The sequence below is a fragment of the Schistosoma haematobium genome, chromosome 6, assembly GCF_000699445.3.
Source record: "Schistosoma haematobium chromosome 6, whole genome shotgun sequence".
NCBI lineage: Eukaryota > Metazoa > Platyhelminthes > Trematoda > Strigeidida > Schistosomatidae > Schistosoma > Schistosoma haematobium.
The window spans coordinates 20,363,751-20,386,999 of record NC_067201.1 but is presented as its reverse complement, the minus strand read 5'-3'; the positions used below and the strand labels follow the sequence as shown (position 1 = coordinate 20,386,999).

At 33.0% G+C, this 23,249-nt stretch overlaps 1 protein-coding gene across 1 annotated transcript in view; it reads left to right on the top strand.

Annotated features, from left to right (window-relative positions):
• MS3_00008747 (uncharacterized protein) overlaps nt 1-22,298 on the top strand; it is a 28,413-nt gene extending 6,115 nt beyond the window's left edge. Inside the window, exon 2 of the mRNA XM_051217089.1 lies at nt 16,056-22,298. Within this exon, the coding sequence (XP_051065724.1) occupies nt 16,056-19,243 (3,188 nt within the window). The 3' untranslated portion in view covers nt 19,244-22,298. The remainder of the gene's footprint in view (nt 1-16,055) is intronic.
• Nucleotides 22,299-23,249: the final 951 nt, after the last annotated feature.

Genomic DNA, 23,249 nt, shown 5'->3' with positions numbered 1-23,249 from the left:
GGTTGAAGATTTATATCATTATCGATCTGTCACATAATTACATGGATTGAATGACTTTATTTACTACTATCAAACATTAAGTAGAATGTTTTAACAGCGAAAATATTGTTTATGTAAATAAAGCACAACTGTGGCATCAATCCTTTTATACCTTGTTACATGTTATTTTTAGATCTCTACTATGAGTGGGATTTCAGAATAGATTTTTATTATGATTCCTAGTGACCTCCTGAAGAATTTATTTTATTTCAGTAGGATGAAAGATTTGTGGAAAGAGTTTATTTTCAAGATAGTTTACTGGGGGGGAGGAGGAGTGTAGTGAGGAGCTGTTGAAGATTTAAACCAACTCAGTGGTTTAAATGATATCATCTCAATCTTAACCTAAGAAGGTTTAATGCTCAACTTCAAATGGAGTGGTGAGTGTTCACTATGGAAGGATCTTAAACTAGGATGAAGCAGTCGTCTAGTACATTCTGGTTTTTGAAAATTGTCTTATTGTGGGACTCCTCAACAGTGTGCATTCATTTGGTTGATTTGTAGACTGGTAAAATGTCTGAAGGGAAACTAAAGTTTATGAAGTAAAATGTTTAAAACATTTTATCAAAGAAATATTGAAACTTATGTAGTTCCCTTGTCATCAAATTTGAGTGCAACTGTAATGTGTGCTACTGACGTCGTTCGATATAAGTAGTGTGTATCATCAATCAAAAGTGAAATATCTGGCAGCAGAAGATTAAGCAGATCGGAGAAAAGTTAACAAGAACAACGAATGATTGGTATGGAAATGTAGGAAAAGTGACATCTGAGACAATTAATCCACATTTTCCAAATGAATTATTTACTATATGGTTCTCAGATTTTACTAAGTGATTCTGTCATTTTGTATTCACATATGTTTGGTTGTCCCCATTGGTGTTCTTGTTCACTCCACAACAACACATAAGCTGAGATCATAAAAAATCTATTTAATTAATTAGAAAATACATAAATATTATCTTCTTCAAGATAATTTCCAGTTTAGCTATAGGACATTGATAAAGTTCAAGATGTCTGTGGAATTCTTCAGAAGCCATGATTTTCCGCCTTTTTTCTTCATTTCACATTTATCATATTCGTATAGTCTCAGTGTTCTTCCATCATGATTATATCAGTTTAATTTAAATCCACAAATAACATGCTTAATAACTAAGTTTGAGTATTTCTTTGATAAATTACATATTATGAACCTCTTAAATGTAATATGAAGGATGAGGAATCACCGAGAAAGTACTTAGTTTGCATATTTGCTCAGGTCAAAAGTCAGTCATACTATAAATAAGATAGGGTTTTGTGGAATTCATGAGTCCACTGGTGCTAGACTACTATAGAATATCTGGAAGCACTGGATGGCCGCTTCGTCTTACTGTGAGAATCGTCCTTGGCAATGCGCATCCACGATCCCACCTCGCGGAACTCGAACACAGGACCTCGAACACTTAACCTCTAGACCACTGAATCGGCTGGCATTCAATGGTGTTAATGTCTAACTTCAACCAATCCACGAAATCGCGCTATCATCCATCATTATCATCAATGAGTTACTATCTCACAACTGTAAACAATTCAAAGTTAACATCTTCAAGTTTCTTAGTGTAAGAATATGAATATGAATTTAGAAAGACTCTTGACTATACTCATGAACACTTTTCAATAAATGCACTTATATTTATCATTAACCAATTCGGGTAATGCGATACAAAATCTCTTTAACAGGTGAAATATTTACACCATAGGAAAATCTTATTAAGGTTACTTTCAGAAACTTAATTACGATATTTAGTCAAACAATTAAATATAATTTAATAGTTGAGATCATGATTCAATTAAAGCTAGACCACTATGGAATATCTAAAAGCACTGGATGGCCGTTTCATCCTAGTATTAGACTGCTCATTGGCAGTGCACATCCACGATCCCCCCTAACAAGATTCGAACCCATGACCTATCGGTTTCTTGCGCGAGCGCTTAACCTCTAAACCATTGAGTCGGTCGTCATCCAACGGGTGTTAATATCTAACTTCAACTAATCCACGAAATTAAACAACACATCCACCATTATCTTCAATCAGTTACTATCTCACAATAAATCCTTTAACTATATTATACAAACAAACAAAATGAAAAACACACTTTAATTGGTTGATATAATGACCTTGAGTGTTGAGTTTATAATGATTAAATCTTGACAATACCACTACTACTACTACTACTACTACTACTACTACTACTACTACTACTACTACTACTACTACTACTACTACTTATATTAATGATAGTAATAATACAAACAAATGATAGTAATAATGATAAACAGTTGACTAATAGTTATATCATTTGAATCAATTACAGTTTATAAGTTTTCGATTACACCATATAGAGAACTAATGTTAATGTGTAATTAGTCTAAGTAAGTTTATCAAAGTTCTGATGATCAATTTGAATACTATGATTGTTATTATTGATCTATTTATATGATCTTAGATCATTCATGGTTACTATGATGATATTTTCATTTTATACGTTTATTCATAAAGACAAGTAGTTAGTTAGTTGATGAGTTCTATTTGTCTATAATGAAAGTTTGTCTTTAATATTCACTTGGTATTGTTTTGTTCGTATCTTCCCATTGAGGTTTAAGACTGAAATTGATCAGTCTGTCATTAACATATATGCATACTGTGTGTATTGCCGCGATATTGCCTTAATTCACAAGCTTTTATAAGCAAAGATAGATAATGGCTAGTGGTGGAATCCAGTTTGATGGGCGTTTCGTTCTATTTGAGACTTGTCAGCCGAATGTACTTGAATCTTAGAGTTGATATTCACAAGATACAAACAAAATAACACCAAGTGAAATTAAATTCAACCGATTGCACAATCAAGTGGCTAACAGGATTCAGTAGCTGAGTGGATAACTCGGTGGCGTTTGAAGCCGAAAGTACTGGTTTCGAGTCTCAGAGTGAACATTAACTCTGAGATGCAAGTACAACTGGATGACAAGTCCCAAATAGGAAGAAACACGTGTCATGGATTCCACTATTAGCCACTATCTATCTTTGCTTATATATTTTAATAGTTGAGATTATGAGTTAACTGAAGCTAGATCACCTGGAAGTAATGGATGGCCGTTTCAATTAACTCATGACCTCAACTATTGAGATTACTATAATATCCATAAAAATACCCCTTCTGATATTAATCAATATATGCTTACTAGTGACTGGCTTCATGAGTTATTTTCTGGAGGTCTAGTGATGAGCAATGACCAGTGGAGTTCAATCTGGTCTGTTTTGTGATAGTAACTCACTGATGACAGTGATGGATGTGTCTCTCAATTTCGTGACTTCGTTGAAGTTAGATATTGACACCGTTGGATGCCGGCCGGCTCATTGGTCGAGATGTTAAGCATTTTGCGTGCTAGACTGATGGGTCATGTGTTCGAGTCTTGCGAAGTGGGATCGTGAATGTGCAATGTTGAGGAGTCCCATACCAGGACGAAACGGCTTCCTAGTGCTCTCAAGTTTTCCTTGGTTGTCAATTGACTGATGAGTTTAACTATTAAGTTGCAATAATATCCACAAAACACCTGATATTAAGTATATATGTTAAGTTTTTATGGATACTGTTTGTGGAATAAAAGAGATTCAAGTATGTGGTTAAGAATACTCAATATGTTGAATACCATCACCATTAACCACTATAGGGAAACTCAGGATTTAGTTAATCAGTTATTCGAGTGGCATATTTCTTTTTTTACATTTCCAAATAATTAAATTATCGTATTTGGAATCATGAAGTGATCTTAGCCAGATCATTGAAAACCTGGGAGCACCGAACAGATTTTTTATCGTAATATGGGACTTCTGTATAGTATACGTCCACGACCCTGACACAATATTGCTAGATATCATAAACTAATTGAACTTGAGTATTTACACGATGTTACATCTGTGATCTTCAGGTTAAGCACTTGAACGCGAGTCTGTAGATCTTGAGTTTCAGTGCCAGCGACAGAATTGTAAATAGATATTCTTAAGCAGTTCTAAACTAGAACAAACTAACTGCCTAGTTCTTCATAATCCTCGATAGTAGTCTAGCTAAGCTTAGTTTGTTATTTAAACTATGAAAATCTTACAATTTTCTGAATACCCTTAATCGATCTAAACTGAATTATCAGTCTGTCACGTATAATATGAAATGTTTTAAAAAAAGATGATAAATTAATATAGAAACTAAAAATAACTCATTCCAAATTTCTATACATAGAATAAACACGTTAATTGAGCTAATAAACTGTTGGATGTCACTTGAAAATACCTTTCAGAAAATCTATGAGGGAGGGGGGACGCTATTTGTCAAAACGGAGCATTCAAAAAATTAATCATCTCCACAACCCTTACACTAGTAATTAAGATGTGTTCACTAGTGACTTGCTTCGTGAGGGAATTCTCAGAGTTCTACTGAGAAGCCGTGACCAGTGGAGCTAATCCATGTCGGGTAGAGACAGGTATCTGCCTCAGTAAAATGGAAGATGATCGCGCAATTTCGTGGATTGGTTGATGTTAGACACTATCACCATTGGATGCCGGCTCAGTGGTCTAGTAGGTTAAGCGTTTGCACGCGAGACTGAAGGCCCTGGGTTCGAATCCCGCGAGCGGGATTGTGGATGCGCACTGCTGAGGAGTCCTACAATAGGACGAAACGGCCGTCTAGTGCTTCCAGGTTTCCAAAGGTGGTCTAACATCAATCGGTTCATGATCTCAATCAAAAACTTAACAATCTCCACAACCCCTATACTAGTAATATGACTTTATCGGGAGAGGGTTTTGTAAAGATTTTATTAGTGTATTAATAGTTGAATTCATGGGTCAGTTGAAACTAGACCATCATGAAAAACCTGGAAGCACCAGTCAGCTGTTTTGTCCAATTGTGGGACTCCTTAGTAATGTGTACCTACGATCTCACCTTGCGAGATTCGAACCTAGAACCTATCGGTCTCGTGCGCGAACGCTTAACCTCTAGACTGCTCAGTCGTCCAGTATCCAACAGTGTTAATCTCTAACTAATTCACGAAATTACGCCACCGTCCATATGACTTTTTCTTCAATTTGATGTGGCATATCATTGACATCAAAGTAGAACAGACGAGGAGTATTTTGTAAAGGATAAAATGGTTAGTGTCTTTTTTTAGTAAGATTGTTTTCTACGGGATAAGGTTGCCTACACTATACCCCACCCTTTCTTCTTTGCGTAAACTTGGGACCCGCCGTAGGCTTAGAAGAGCTACAAGGGGAGTTAAAGGATAAAATGGAATTATTTTGTGATTTGAGTCTGTGCATTTATTGAACAGACTACTTTTAACTGAGTAACATCCTTCTAACTAAAAGTTTGTATATTTTTGACATCATTACAATGAGTGATTGTTTTATTCACATTTACTTCAAAGTTCAAAGAATTATGCTTTGATCATTTACGTTTACCATTATTTTAATTTTCATTGGTTGAGATCTTGAGTCAATAGAAGCTAGACTATCATGGAAAACCTGGAAGCACTTGATGACCTATTATCAGTGGTTAAACGCTCGCGCGCGAGACTGATAAGTTCTGGGTTTCTATCCAGCAAGGTGAGATCGTGGATGCGCACGGCCAAGGAAGAGTCTCACAATAGGACAAAATGGCCGTTCAATATTTTTAGGTTTTCCATGGTTGTCTAGCGTCAATTAACTCATGATCTCACCTATTGAAATTACTATAATATCCATAAAAATACCCCTTCTGTTATGAATATTATAAATGTTTGTTATTACTATCATTATGCAAAGTGTTTCTATGTTTCTTTAGTATTAGTGTTTTGATTATGTTTATCGTAGTTCTATTCACATTCATCTTTACAAATCAATCAGTTTATATAATAGATTTTCACTTTTCTTTATAAACATCCGTTAAGTGTCATTTCCAAAGGTATTATTGCTGTTGTTGTTGTTCTTGATAACGTTGTCACTAGTATGTATATGAATGTATGTGTGTTTGAAAAGTAGTCTATACAAGCTTAAAAGACATTAGGTATGAATGAAATTTTAAGTTGTACTATATATCTATTGGTGAATAGTAAGTTGTTTATGTGTGTGTGAGTGAGCTGTTAACTATTTTTAAATGATTAAAAGACTGTTTACTCGTTACCAAATTACATTATCCATATTCAAATTATTTAGTTTAAAAGTTGAGATCGTGAGTTAATTGAAGCTAAACCATCATGGAAAACCTGGAAGCACTGTATGAACGTTTCATTCTATTGTCGGACTCCTTTTTGGCAGTGCGCATCCACGATCCTGCATCGTGAGATTCGAACTCTGGACCTGTCGGTTTCTCGCGGGAATGTGAATCCTGTGGGACAGAATCGTGGATGTGCACTGCTGAGGAGTTCCATACTAGGACAAAACGGTCCACAAAAACTCCCTTCCGACCTTATTTAGTTATTTGAAAAATGGTCATAGCGAACAGATACTCAAGAGGTGAACTTGCGCGTCTTTTAAATGAACTTGAAAAACGTGTTCCTCTGTTTTAGTAGATATACCACTGGAATAAATGATGTGCAATTGAAAGAGCATGAAATTTGACAACATATACGGTATATGAATGTGATTGAAAACCTGGTAAGGTTCTGTATATGTTCTTCTGTTACAAAATTTATATTTACCTGAGAAATTACTCTAATTCATTCTCCTAAATGATTTTTTAAGAAGAGAGTGGTGTTATTAGTGAGAATTTCTGTTACAGAATCTATGGGATAATTTCTATGGTTAGAAACTTTAAGATGATATTCCAATAATCAGTAGACGATTGGATGATTTTCAACAGTCTATATATGTACACAACTGTTCGCAGAAGAATATACTTTTTCATATGAATAAGAATGGAAGGTTTATCCTTGTGAAAATCTGTCACAATTCAATCGATAGTCAGTTTCCTTTGTAGAATTATGAGCTGCAAGCTTGAGTTTCATTGGTTCCCTGTCTGCTATGGGTTTCCAGCTTCTCACCTCAATAAGAACCGGAACCACAATAGTTTGACTATTAAAATAAGGTTATGGAAATTCAAAAGTATGATTTGTTAAGGAACTATAATCCATCTGTAGTGAACAGAACACGGGTGGAGACAATCGAATGTATTTAACACAAAATTACAGACTTCATTGTCCTTGCATCTTCATACAAATTGCATTCTCTTTTCACTCTTGCTTTCTTGATCTTTCCCCATCTTCTGCTGCAAGGCATTACACTCCTGACTTGCATAATATACTACTTATATCAATATAAGTAGTACGCACCACATATCTATTTAAAGCAAAAGCTAACAAAAAAGAATTTATTCACTAGTGAACTCAACTTCAAGTGAAGTTAAGAATAATCAGCCAATTAGACAGTTTTACAGTAACTATCTATCTTTGCTGCATTCAGCAGTGACCCAACTTTCTCTGTACGATCACTTTGACTACATTCTATTCCTAAAGGATTCTACTGTTGTGAATGAGAACACAAGTGGAGGTCATCAAATGCGTTTTAGCACAAACTTAGTAAAATCTGAGAACCGTAAGTATATGCTTCATTCGTGAAAACTTAATCAATTGTCTCAAATTTGATTGTTCCTTCATTTCCACACCAATTATTCTATGTTCTCATTCTCCCTTCTTCCATCTTCTTAACCTTCTGATCCATCCTACTTATATCTATCGACATCAATAGCACACACTACACTAGCAATCATACCTAAATGAAAAAAAATACAAAGAAGTGGACTAATTCAATTTTTTTAACCGGAAACCTAATGTAACCCGATACCATCAAATGTATTACAGCACACAATATTTTCAGTTAGTTACAGTATAATAGAGCTTAGTTGATTCATGTCTTCTGATATAATACTATGTCTACACTTTTATAAATGCATCATATCAGTAATAGTGAATGTTTAGATTAGAAAGGTTTTCCTTTAGAATTACTAGAAATAATTCTGTTTGATATTGATTTATTGATTAAATAATCGCCAATCGATTTCACATAGATTGAAATATTGATTTTCTTGATATAACTAGATGTGTGCTGTATGAATATGGCATGGTTTGAGCCTATGAAAATTTTGTTTAAAATATATTATCATTATTATTTTATGAATTGGTTGAAGTTAGACATTAACACCATTAGATGCTGGACGGTTCAGTGGTCTAGAGGTTAAGTGCTCATGCACGAGATCGGCAGGTCCTGGGCTCGAATCTTGTGAGACGGGATCATGGATGCTCATTGATTCCAGGTATTCCATAGTGATCTAGCTTTAATTGACTCATGCATTCAAAGTATATGAATTAAATTTTATTTGTTTTGATCGTTGAAAATTGACTCTTTACTACTTACAGAGATTCGTTTTCATATGTATTTGATCATTCCGTATTCAGTAAACTGTTTCACATATAAAGTGTGAAAGTAAATGTAAATTCAACTATTATTTCATTCAGAGAAGGGCTTTGTGGATATTGAGATCATGATTTAATTGAAGCTAGACAACCATAGAATACCTGGAAGCATTGGAAGGTCATTTCTTCCTATTGTGGGACTCTTTCTTGGCAGTGCTCATCCACGATTTCACCTTGCGAGATTCAAACTCAGAACTTATCAGATACTTGGTGATTAATATACCAATTTTAGTCTTATTTACTTGATTTGGTTGATCGATTTGAAAATATAAATTTGTATATTCATCACCAGGTATTTGATTTTCATATACATCAGCATTACCTAAACGCATAGTTGTGCTACACTCAAATAATACATATACTTTTCGTTTATTCTTAATCAACTGAATAAATTGAGATATCTTCGATAGATAAACTAAATAAGAAACAAGAGCATCCATACTTTATTAACTAGTTAAACCAGATACACTGTGGTGCGTGCTACTTATATTGACATAAGTAGTATATAACGTGAGTCAGGAATGTAATGTCTGGCAGCAGAAGATTAGGAAGATCATGAAAGGAAGAACGGGAATAGAAAGTAATTTAGTATAGAAATGCAAAAACAATGAAGTCCGAGACAATTATTGAACATTTCGCAAATTAGGTATTATTGTATGGTTTTTCTATTTTACCAAGTAACTCTGTAATGTTGTGTTAAATATGATTCGGCTGTCCTCACCTGTGTTCTCCTTCACTACAATACTATCCACAGTAATATAGAAAATATCCATACCAGATTCGGTAACGACTAATAAATATGCTACATCAATACCAGTTGTATCATATATATATACCAATGAATTGATATATCAGAAGGGGTTGTGTGGAGATTTTAGAAATTTCATTGGTTGAAATCATGAGTTTATTGAAGCTAGACCACCATGGAAAACCTGGAAGCACTGAACGGCCGTTTCGTCCTAGTATGTGACTCCTCAGCAGTGCGCATCCACGATCCCACATCTGTATGTATCACGTATTTTATTGATTTTTCCTTCTCATTCAATAATAAAGCATAATTATTCTCAAAGTGTTGATGGAATATGTTGAAGATAGTTTTATTATTATTATTTGTTTTGTTATCATAAGAGAAATACTAATTTGGTGGTCTATTGTTTTCTCAATTGAATACATAAATTTCTAAATTCTTTATCTTTAAACTATCATATTCTGGTATTTATAATGATGGAGGTAATAGATAGATTAATTACTATGTAGTTGACATGTGATAATTAGTAATTTCTTTAAGTATATATCAATTCATATTTGAATAATCATAGATTTTTATATGATAAATTAGACTATCATATTAGAAAGTTATAGTTACTAATAAGAGGAGTGGAATACTGTTCTGATGTCCAAACTGAAGCAATTGGTTTTCTGAAGAGGCCACATTTGGAATCTTCAACTTAAAGGTTTAATCCACACGACAGTAGAACAATGCAATGAGATACAATCCGATGGTAGTCCATGACCAACGATTGGTTTATACATGATTTGTTCCTTTACGATACTGGAGCCTATGTGCATCAATGGTTTGAAATAAGGGTTTTTCCAACTACCATAAGGTGAACTCTCCATGTCCACTAACCCGGTTAAAGTTTTGGTCATTTACTTTTTGTCCTGTCAATTTCGTAAACAACACCTCCCACCACGAGAAGGTAGTGAGTAGAACTTCCCTGTGAGTAGTTATATGCACGTGACTATGTGAGAGTATATCGAGAAGAAGAGTTGACTCTCCTTAATTTCGGATGTACCAGGGCATTTAGGGGCTAATTACGAAATAAGGTGTTTTATTACATTTATCACCCTTCATATATTCATTAAACATTAAGATAAATAATTCAATGATAATTGACAGTTTTTCATGATTATATTTCAGTACTTCTGTCTGGAATAACATGAAGTCACTAGCTAAAAGGAAAGAATGAATATAAAGAATTAGAAATGTGAATCATTTATGCTTGTCTAATAATAGACGGTCTCAGACATGAGTGAATCTAGAAGAATTCTGATGTATATAATAAGTACCATTGAGTCATAGACTGTCATGAGTAAAATATATATCAATGATGCTAATGGACAGTTATCATGTTTAATGGTAACTTGAATAATGTTGAAATGATCTTAGTTGTTGAGTTGTAACTTAATGTCAATGAGTTCAAAACGCATTCATTTTAATAATATTTCGATGGCTACAGTATCACTTGGAATATTTATCATCTTATGATATATTAGTCAAATAAATGCTTCCATATTCCTCCCTCCTCCCTCTAAAAAAACATTAGTGCATATTTTGTTTCTTTCCAAATAGTTGATGTATCGGTAGAATTCAGTATGTAGGACCAACCAGACAAATAAAAAGTTACTTCAATAGTGAAGATTTGGCTTCATTTATTTTTTCTGGTTATTTTTAATGGTTGATAATAATAATTATTGTCATAAGGGGTTTCCTGGACATTTTAGTAATTTTATAATTGAGTTCATGAGTCAATTGAAACTAGACCATCATGGAATACGTGGAAGCACTGAATGAATGTTTCGTCCTAGAATGGGACTCCTCAAAGTAGTGCGCATCCACGATCACGATTCTCAGAATCCGAACCCAGGTGCTGTCGGTCTCGCATGGTAGCACTTTACCTCCAGACCACTGAACTTGCCGACATCTAAGGGGTGTTAATGTCTAACTTAACTAATCCATGAAATTCAGTCACACATTCACCATTATCTTCAGTGAGTTACTATCTCAGAACAGACCCGATTGAACTCCACTGGTCACTCCTTCTCACAAGGACTCCACGACATACCTATTGATAAATAGTTAGGTTAATGGATAATTGTTTCCCAAAATGATTTAACCGTATGGATTTTTATATAGAATGATAATTTTCATAATTATTTTTAATTCATATCATATCATGTATAATAAGAATGTAATTGATTTCACTAGTTGAGATGATGAGTTAAATGAAACTAGACCACCATGGAAAACCTGGAAGCACTGGACGGCCACTTCGTCCTATTATGAGACTAGTAACTGACTTCAAGATGTGTATCCTGGAGTTCCAGTAAGAGTCAATGACCAGTGGAATACAACTGGATCTGTTGTAAGATAATAACTCACTGAAGAAAATGGTGAACATTAGCGCAATTTCGTGGATTAGTTGAAGTTAAGCATTAGTATCGTTTTATGTCAGCTCAGTGATCTAGAGGTTAAGCGCTTGCGCACAAAACCGATAAGTCTTGAGTTCGAATCTCACGAGGCGGAATCAAGGTTGCGCACTACTGAGGAATCCCACAATAGGACAAAACAATCATCCATTACTTCCAAGTATTCCATAATGGTCTAGCTTCAATTGACTCATCCATTCAACTATATAAAAATAATCACTACAATCTCCATAATACCTCTCTCTGTCTCTCTGATTTTATTCATTATCTAACCAATACATATACATACATAGTAATAATGTTTTTATTCAATTCATAAATTACATAAATGAAATCATCACTTCACAATAATTAAACACACTATAATAGAAATAAAAGTATAATGTTATTATTTATGTCAAACTATTCTTAACTTAGTTTCTAAGTAGCAACTTGATTGAAATAATAAAAAAAAGTAGATTAAGAGAACGAGAGTGTGTGTGTGTGTGAGAGAGAGAGTGAGAGAGAGAGAGAGGCGGATGGAATTTGGAATATCTTGTGTACTTTATATAACTTGAAAAGTTATTCATTTGATTAACCATAGGGGGTGATGATGTTGATGATGATGATGATGATAATACTTATTGATTACTTTATAACACACTAATTAATTGCATAAGATTATTGATTATGATTGAATTATTCTTTAGATAGATTTTTGTTCTTTTATTATTATTATTATTTTCCTCAGTATTTATAAGCAAACTATATTGTTTTCATCAGTATGGGGGTTGTGGAGATTGATAAGTTTTTGGTTGAGATCATGAATCAATTGATGTTAGACCACCTTTGGAAACCTGGAAGCACTAGACGGCCGTTTCGTCCTAGTATGGGACTCCTCAGCAGTGCGCATACACGATCCCGCACCCCGCTGGATTCGAACCCAGGACCTACTGGCTTCGCGCCTGAGCACTTAACCATTAGATCACTTTGATTAGATCATTATCAAGCTTCACTCTAATATACAATAATATTTATATATACATACATGTAATTATTAAATCAATCAAGACAGTTTATGAGTCCATCTGAAGTTTGTGCTGATGATGACGATGTTGTTCAGAAGAATAATGAAAGTTTCACAACCATATCATCTAGCTCGGAGAACAAAACTCCATCAACAAGCAGTTTATGAGTCAATGATAATAGTGGAATAGATTATATAAATAAACATAATAAGTAAAGAGTACAAATTGATGGTGGAATGATAAGTGTATTAGTTGTGATAAGAATAACAAAGGATTGTATCCATGTTTGATCATGGGAATTATGTCAATGATTTAAGTGATATAGATGTTCAGAGGGGATGTCTTCAGATAATTAGACAATAAAGCGTATGTTTGAGGAAAAAGTAGATGAAAGAGGGTGGAGGAAAATAAACAAAGTGTATAGAAAATAATAATAAATAAAGTCATTTATTAAGGCCAAGGTAGAGATAAAGGTGTTACAGATTTCTTATGTTCACAATGAGTTCGATTATTAGCTTCTGTTATGTGCAAGAGACGAGATCGAATCCTAAAAGGAAAACTAGCAGTAATACGATAAATCACTTTCACTGATTTATTTCTGTCTACTATATAAACGTTATTAATTTATTTTATATTGTTTGTCTGAATCTTCCTATTGATTTATGGACGAACCAATCACGTATAAGATAACAGGTCTCGAATTTTGATGCGAAACGCATGAGTGGCGTTTGGTTAAATAGAGTTAAGACATTATAGCTGATGTCAGTTCGTGATAAGAACCCTGAATCTAATTTCTGACCGTAACCCTGATTTGATCCTAGTTATTTGGTGGACATTCTCAAGGTCACTTTAATGTCTCTTAAAGGTCGTCCATAAATTATCGACTCACCGACCAGTCTCTTATTAGCATATGTGCATCTTGTGAGGATTGCCTCGACATTGCCTTAATTCACAAGTATCATAGGCAAAGATGGATAGTGGCTAGTAGTGGAAACCAGGACGTACGTTTCGTCCTATTTAGGACTCGTCAGCCGGATTTACCTACATCCCAAAGATGATGTTCACTCCGTGACTCGAACCCAGTACTCTTCACTGTCTAATTATTTGAACACAACTTATTACATAATCTTATCGATTTAACAAATATTATCTCAACATCTATATCACTTAAATCATTGACATAATTCCCATGATCAAACATGGATACAATCCTTTGTTATTCTTATCACAACTAATACACTTATCATTCCACCATCAATTTGTACTCTTTACTTATTATGTTTATTTATATAATCTATTCCACTATTATCATTGACTCATAAACTGCTTGTTGATGGAGTTTTGTTCTCCGAGCTAGATGATATGGTTGTGAAACTTTCATTATTCTTCTGAACAACATCGTCATCATCAGCACAAACTTCAGATGGACTCATAAACTGTCTTGATTGATTTAATAATTACATGTATGTATATATAAATATTATTGTATATTAGAGTGAAGCTTGATAATGATCTAATCAAAGTGATAACAATATAGTTTGCTTATATATGTTGTTCTTCAGTTTCTTCAGTATCACTTTTCGGTGAATGCCAACAGGTGCGAAATTTTTCATACAACATTATCCTCCTAACTAACTAACTAACTAACTAACTAACTAACTAACTAACTAACTAACTAACTAACTAACTAATTAACTAACTAACTAACTAACTAACTAATTAACTAACTAACTAACTAACTAACTAATTAACTAACTAACTAACTAACTAATTAACTAACTAACTGTCAGCATTCGTCATTGATAACGAAAGAAGACAGTTCAATTTTATAAGTCTTATTACAACTATTGGTGAAGTTACTATTCAAAATCCGTTTATAGATCTCCTGATAAGTTTGATCACAGCATAAGAAACTCAAAACTTTGAATTATATTGTGAAATAATAAATTTATAGTCATCTATGCCAACAATGATGTCATGATATTGTTCAACAAAAGTATACAATAATTTTGTTGAATGTAAAATAACATTGTTGAGTATTCACAATTGATAAAATACTGAGTGGTGAATAATGTTATGTGTGTCAGGTCCTTCTTAGTGCAGATCGAATCCTATCGACCAAGTTTCAATGTGGCTACTAGTCAAGGCAACTCGACACTGCGTGCACTATGTTGAGATATGATGATGGTTGGAGGTAGTCAACAGTAAACTCTGGAACCGAGTTTCATGCTATTTGACACTCGTCAGCAAGGTGTACCTGTAATCTTGAAGGAACTGGTGCTCTCTGACGGATTTGATCCCGTGTCATCCGGGGTTTCCTGTTGACTACTTCCAACCACCATCTTATCTCGACACTGTCGAGGTCATTTATAAAGAAATGTTTATTTATCTACAATCTCAGTATTATTAATGTGTAAATGGAAAGCTTGACGTTAGGCATAGTTAAATGAAGAACAATATGATACATAAATTTAGTATGATCAACCATGTTCACTCCTGTGAAGTATTTGTGTTTTGTCCCAACAAGAATAATGAATGGTAACTTTTGGGACCTATTGATGAACTAATAGCAAACGTATATTTCTATTGTATAATTGTTAAGTATCTAAACTATGCATATTCATATTCCTCGTATTATAAGCTTCATTTTGACCTATAAACTATTATTATACGTCTTACCATTTTTGAGTTATACTTAGTATATTAATTACAGTCTCCCTCATTCACAGCCACTTTTTGCCAAATATTGTACAAATGTTATTTTCTATTTTATGGTACGATGTGGTCTGTCTGGTTGGTATATAAACCCAGAATGCTTGCAATAAATGATTCATATTGCAGAGGTTGAGATTGGCATTCTGGAATTAACTGGCTGGGCAAGGTAGAAAGGAGAACTGATAAGGACTCTAGACTGCTCGCACGTGTTTTACGCGTCCTTGGTCCGATCGATAAGTCACCGCCCTCTAATCGGCAGTCACAATTTATAACAATTTGCCTGTATGAAATACATATATTTTCCGTGTATGTGATTCCTCACATGACTAATTTATTCTCTCTAGTGACTGGAACTTACTTAGTAAATGGTTTACGTATGTGAAGAAGATTTGTGAAGGTTATTTAGATTAAAAATAGTTTTCATTACCTGTGTTTAGCGTCGGAAATTAACAGGACTGTTTGACTGGGCCCTTCAGCTCTTTTAGTCTATCAAATCTAACATGATCAGGATCTATAATAATTGATTACTAATCTGACAGTTATTTACTGGAACTCATTCTATAAATAACACTTATGAGTTGTATTTTTACTGGGTTTTTTTTTTGTGATCGTTTTAGGATCATCGATCAGTGAATCAACACTTACTTCTGGAACATATACTTTACCAGGTGGTGGAAATTCACAAATTCAACGACGTGGTTCAGCTTCTTGTAAATTTGAATCTCCTATTATTTATACACCAAACTATAACTATAGAAAAAACGATACATACGAAAATTATCGTCCACTTTCAGCTCCAAAAACTTATTCTAATCATCGTTTACAAGTAATGAATTCAGATCTTTTAATCAAGTATCCTGAATTGGATTATTCACATGAAAATCATTCATCACAGCCTTATGATATACAAATTCAATCTAATAGAAACTATAATATTCGATCAAGTTATGAAATTGAATTGAATAAATATAAACATTCTAGTAATAGAAATAATTCCAGTAATAGATCCCATTCAAGATTCAATACAATCACAGGTTCGTTTAATCATAAATCATTGAATGATGGATTGAAATTTTATTCATCAGTAAGATCTCGTTCCAATCCATTTAAAGTAGACAATCATCATGAGAATGTATCTGATACTCATGATCGATATAGTTTCCTTCATTCAGGTAATGAATCACATAGACGTCCACTTCTTTCTAATTTACAAAATCAATTAAATCCCCCTAATACAAATGATGTATCAAGAACATATAGACCATTAAGTAGTCATGAAAAACACTTATCAACACGTTCACTTTGTTCAAGATTACCATCACAAAAACATCTTGAACAAACTAATGAGATTGGTTTATATAAAACTGCAATGTTTGTTATTCCTGCACCTACTTCTAATTCTTTACCGAATGTACAAAATGATGATTTTATATCTTATAGAAAAACTCCCATGGATCAATCAGTTCATCATTATAATCATAGTCGTCGTCAACATCATCACCATCATCATCATCATCATCGACATAGAGATAACAGTGATGGTTGTCTAAATACTAAATATAATGAAAAAGTACGTACTTATATTTGTAAAGGATGTGGACGTTCATCGTTGAAACGTAAGAAAGTGAAAAATTCAACTTATTCTCTTGGTAATTCATGTATATCATTAGATAAATGTTCAACTCCCCAATTTATTCATTCAACTAATAATAATAATAATAATAATAATAATAATAACAGTCATCATTCTCATCATGATATAGAAGATGATTATGAACGGATTATATTTCAATCCCCTGAATATTCTCAAGATGATCATCGATATTATACATCAGTGGATAGAAAATCTTACAATTCCAATATAATAAGTAATAAGTCTCGATCTAATGTCATTCCAAATAGTAATGTGAATAGTTTAAATCAAATTGAATTATATGATCATTTATCAAAAAATTTAAAATCTTCACATCAAATATCTAAATTAGATTGTAATAAAATTATAGTTGATATTAAACCAAGACAAATGAATGAAGCGGATAAACAACAACATATAACTCAATGGATTCAACTTGGTACATTAGGTGATACACCTAGTTCACCAACTATATCACCATTACCACCTGATGAATATCAAGATAAAGATTTTATGATACATTCATCAAGATATTCTGAGGAACAAGATAATAATAATAATAATGATAATGAGGATGAGGATGATGACGATGATGACGATGCTATTGCTATAACTACTGATAATGAAGAGAATCAAGATTACATTGGTTGGATCCATTCAAAAGTAATCACCCATAATCAAGACATAAATAACAAGGAATCATCTTATGAACAATATAAACAACAAGAAAATCATGATCATAATGATGATAAAGATAAAGAAGTGAAAATACAAATTATTAAACAACAAACAGATTTTACTTTGAATAATGAAAAACATGAAAACCCTCATGAAGGTAATTTAATTATTAGTCGACCAACATCTGACTATACAAATACTTCGACTAATGAAATCAAATTAGAATTTGTCAATAATCCAAATCATAATCATCATCATCATAGTAATTTTAGTAATACTAATTACGCTACTGATAGTGAAATAAGTAGTATAAATAATAAAATAATTATGGAACCAATGAATACAAACTTAAATCTTCTTCTGAATAATTCACTTGGTAAAAATACTTTATCATCTGAACCATTGAATGAACCATCACCTCAATCAACATCTACAGAAGATATTACTTCTAATTCTAAATCTAATCATAAGAATAAATCTCAAAATGAACGTATTATTACTATTAAAGATTTAAGTAGTTTAAATGATCCGACTAAATCATCTATAGGTAAACATTCTTCATTATTAAATCCTAATATGGATTCAAATGAATATAATGATACAACAACATCATCATCATCATTGAAATGTATTCCATCTATATTACCTAAACCAAAATTATATAATATGAATGAAATCAGTAGTATGGAAAAACAAAAAAATCCTACATTAATTACATCAGAAATACGTTATATGAATAGTAAAATATCAAGTCATTTATCAAATACAACAAATATTAATTCATTATTATTAAATACAAATTCAAATCATATAGAATTATTAAATGGTTCAACTGAGCTAGCAACTGATTTATATCCAAATTTAGTGAAAACACGTGATACACCAATACCAAATGTTAAAAGTTTAGTAACCTATTTTACAGAATTAATTAAAGTTCATACAGATCTAAATGAGATCAATCATTCGAATAATAATAACAATAATGATATAAATAAAGAAAAAGATAATAATCATTATGATATTACTTATAATCAATTTAATAGTAGTAATAATAATAATGATAATGATAATGATGATTTAGATATACCAGCAAATATATCACCATTTTTATTACATCATGAAACACCTATTGCAAGAGAACGTCGTTTACAAGCTGTTGAAATGTTAAGACGTCGTTCAACAATTCATATGACATATGATCGTTATAGAGTATTTCCACCTGGTTACAGTACATCAACATCACCATTATTAGAAAAATTCAATCGTAATATAATAAATAATAACAGAAATGACTGTAATACTACTACTAATAATACTACTACTACTACCAATAATAATAATGTTTGTAATGATAATAATAATAATGAAAACAATAATCATATATTTATAAAGCAACATAATATTGATCCTATTCATCGATCCATTTCATCACCAAAATATCAAGTACGTATGCAAGCCAATTTACAAAAAGATTCAACAGCTATAGTTGCCTAATAGATTTTTTTTTCGGGGGTGAGAGTGGGGGTGGAAATTATTTTAATACATTTAGATCATTAATAATAATAATAATAATCATCATCATCGAACGTTGGTTTTTTTCTTCACAATTTTTTATCTCTTTGGCATCACCTCCACCCTTTTTAAAATTTTCTTGACCATTTTTTTCTTTGTTCTTTCCATTCCCTTTTTTATTTCATTTTAACGATAATTTTAAATTATTCTGTTATTATCCATGAAAGTTTTTGTAATTTTTTTCGTAGTTTCTTCCCGCTCCCCCCCACTTTTCGTTTTCCTTTATTTCTTCTCCTCTATTTTTGTTTTCATCTCAAGTTCAACAGAATAGTTGATTTTTTTCACCTTATGAACCATAATTTTAAATCAATTTTGGACTATGGATAGAAGTTTTTGTATTTTTTTCATTGTTTCTTCTCCCACCCCTTTTTGGTTTTTCTTTATTTTTTCTTTTTTTCTTTTTTTATTCCTTTTTGTTTTATTTCAGAATAGTTCAGTTTTTTTAACCTTATGAACTATAATTTTAGACCATTTTTTTATTATGAATAAAAGTTTTTGTTGTTTTTTCGTTGTTTCTAAACCGGCATCCCCCCCCAAAAACTTTTCACTTTTCTTTTTCTTTTTTTCTTTTTTTCTTTCTCTTCCATGTTCATAGTTTAATATTTTATTTCAAGTTAAACTCATTTAAACATGAATATCAATAGCCAATAATGATTTCACAATGTATAAATAATCAAAAAAGCAAAACAAAACAACAACAAAAAGAAAAGAAAAGAAAAGAAACAAACCAACTTTCCATGATGACAATGATGTCGTTTAGTCAATCAAATAAATAAACAAACAAACCTAAAAGTAGTCAATGGAGACTACGGTGTTTTGAAAGATTGAAATTTATTTTGAATAATTTAATCAAACTTATAAATAAGATAATGAAAAGGTATCTAAGTGTTTCATTGAGAAAAATTTCATATCATTTTATATCATTCATAAGTAATTGTAATAATCAAAAGGATAACAACAGTACTTATACAAAATAAACAATAAAGTTGTTAAATGTGTTTATAAGTCAAAAGGGAATTGAGGAGATTTTACGAATTTCACAGATTGAAATCATGAGTTAATTGAAGCTAGACCACTATGGAAAACCTGTAAGCATTGGACGGCCGTTTCGTCCTAGTATGAGACTCCTCAGCAGTGCGCATCCCAGATCCCGCATTCCGAGAGATTCGAACCCAGGACCTATCAGTCTCGCGCCAGGCGCTTAACCAACTAGACCACTGAGCTGGCGTCCAGCGGTGTTAATGTGTAACTTCAACCAATCCACGAAGTTGCGCCACCGTATTTATAAGTGATAAAGTATTTTACTATGATTTAGTAGTTGAATACATGAATTCATTGAAGTTAGATCAAGATGAACAATCTAGAAATCTATGACCTATAGAGTTTAATCGAATCTGTTGTGAGACAATAACTCACTTAAGAGAATATTAGACGATGGCGCAACTTTGTGAACTGGTTGAAGTTAGACATTAACACCGTTGAATGCTGGCAGTCTCAGTGGTTCATGCGCGAGAGTCACAGGTCTTGGGTTCGAATGTCACGAGGCGGTATTGTAGATGTGCACTGCTGAGGTGTCCCATACTAAGACGAAACGGCTATCCATTACTTCCAGGTATTCCATGACGATCTCGCTTCAACGAACTCATAAATTTAACCACTTAATTACAATGATATTCACAAAACCCCTCTCTAATTTTGCTATGAGTTTGTATTTGATTGAGATCATGAATGGATTGATGTTAGATCCCGCGAGCAGAATCGTGATGCGCACTGTCAAGGAGGAGTCCCACAACAGGATGAAACGGCCGTCCAGTGCTTCCAGGTTTTCAATGGTGGTTTAAAATCAATCGGTTCATGATCTCAATAAAAAACCGAGTAATCTTTACAACCCTATACTGATAATTACCATGTGCTCAACAGTGACTAGCTCCATGACGGAATTCTCGGAGTTCTGGTGGGAAACAGTGACTTCAGTAGAATGGAAGATAGCCGCGCAATTTCATGGATTGGTTGAAGTTTGACGTTAACACTGTTGGTTACCGGCCATATCAGTGGTTTAATGGTTAAGCGCTAGCGTGCAAAACTAATACGTTCTGCGTTCGAACCTCATGAAAACACACTGCTGAGGAGTCCCACAATAGAAAGAAACGGTCGTCCAGTGCTTACTGGTTTTCAATTATGGTCTAACATCAATCGATTCGTGATCTCAATCAAAAAATTAATAATCTCCTTAACTCCATACTGATATAAATTTGTAATAAGTTTGCGATAATCTCAAAATATTATAGTAAATAAATATTGTACCTATATAGTGGATTTAGCCGACTTACTCCACAGGTATCCACAAAGATCTTGTTTAATATATGATAGATGAAAATGTAAATAGCTATCTCATTCATCGAACATTGGTCTTCTTATCACTCGTCGCTGTATCAATAACAAACCACTGCTGAGGTGATGTACTTGTTTTTTTTGCTCCCGATTTCTATTGACAATCATTTCATCAATGTTTTAAAAACTCTTCACCAGCTGCAACCCTCGAATTTAAACTGAGAATTCATGTGACATGAATAATCCATCTTCATTCCTACTATTCCAACAGTTAAGTATTTACTCATCTGAAACATTCAATGAGAAATATGATCTGAATTTGGATGAGATGAAGTATTTAGTTCTAACATAAAGCAGGAAGTTTACTAGTTCATTAATATCTAGATATTACTGTAGACTTCTAGGTTTAGTTAGAAAGCTTGTGAGGCAGTCCGCACAGGATGCACATATACCAATAAGTGAGAGAGATTAGTCAATTTCAGTCCTGATTAACAATCGAAAGATAAAAGTAAACAATACCAAGTGAGCTTGAAAATTTACCCTAGTTCACAAGCAGGTGGCTATCAAAACTCAGTAACTGAATGGATAACATGATAGCGTTTGAAGCAGATGGTACTGGGTTCGAATCCCGGAGTGAACATCAAGTATGGGATGCGGGTTTATCCAGCTGACGAGTCTTAAATAGGACGAAACATGTGTCCTGGATTCCATTTCTATAGTCACTATCCATCTTTGCTTAAAAAGCTTGTGACTTGAGGCAATATCGAGGCAATCCTTACAGGATGCACATATACCAATAAGTGAAAGAGACTGATCATTTCGGAAATTGTTTTCAAATCAAAAATGTTTTCTCTTAGCTATGTTAACATAGTTTGAGAAAACTAAATGAACGAGATAAAACTTAAATGTTTGGTTTAAAGTTCTACCCTAACCGTATGAAATGAATCCCTCTGGGTTATTTCTTATTAAGTAGAAATGACTTTTGTCTATATAATCACTTATCAATTTGTTTATCACTTTAAATTATATTTAAAGCAATAACTACAAGCTTGTAATTTCGTTATACAATTCTATTTGAACTTTAAAATAAGGCCTTCACTACTGATATATGTGATATTTCTGTTGGGACGGCTTCCGGAAACTACACCGGAGCCTCTAGAAGCCCTAAAGGAGTCGAAGGGTTCCATCTAATCAGAACGTAGTAGAGCTTTCTAGAACATCAACGTGGCAGGCTACTATTGTCCAGTAGCATAACATGGCTCTTCGCTGATTGGTTGAATTATAATGTTGATTTAACAAACGTTAATATCTATAAATACCCATAATTTTCTGCACATCTTGATTGTTATCGAACAAGAACTTTCTCCAGTCTTCTTCTGTCTTCTTATTTGCAACTTGAAAGGTTCTAGCGTTCGATTGCTCAAGTTATATGCGATATATAAAGTACCTAAGCTCTAGATAAGACAATTTTTGGTTATTTGATCTATCCAAGAAGATAGTACAGTTTTAGTCGTCATGAACATAGATTCAAACATTTTCAGTCTAATGTTTGCAAAGAGTTCAAGTTACTTAGGTAAATTCAAGCTTTCTTTTCTCT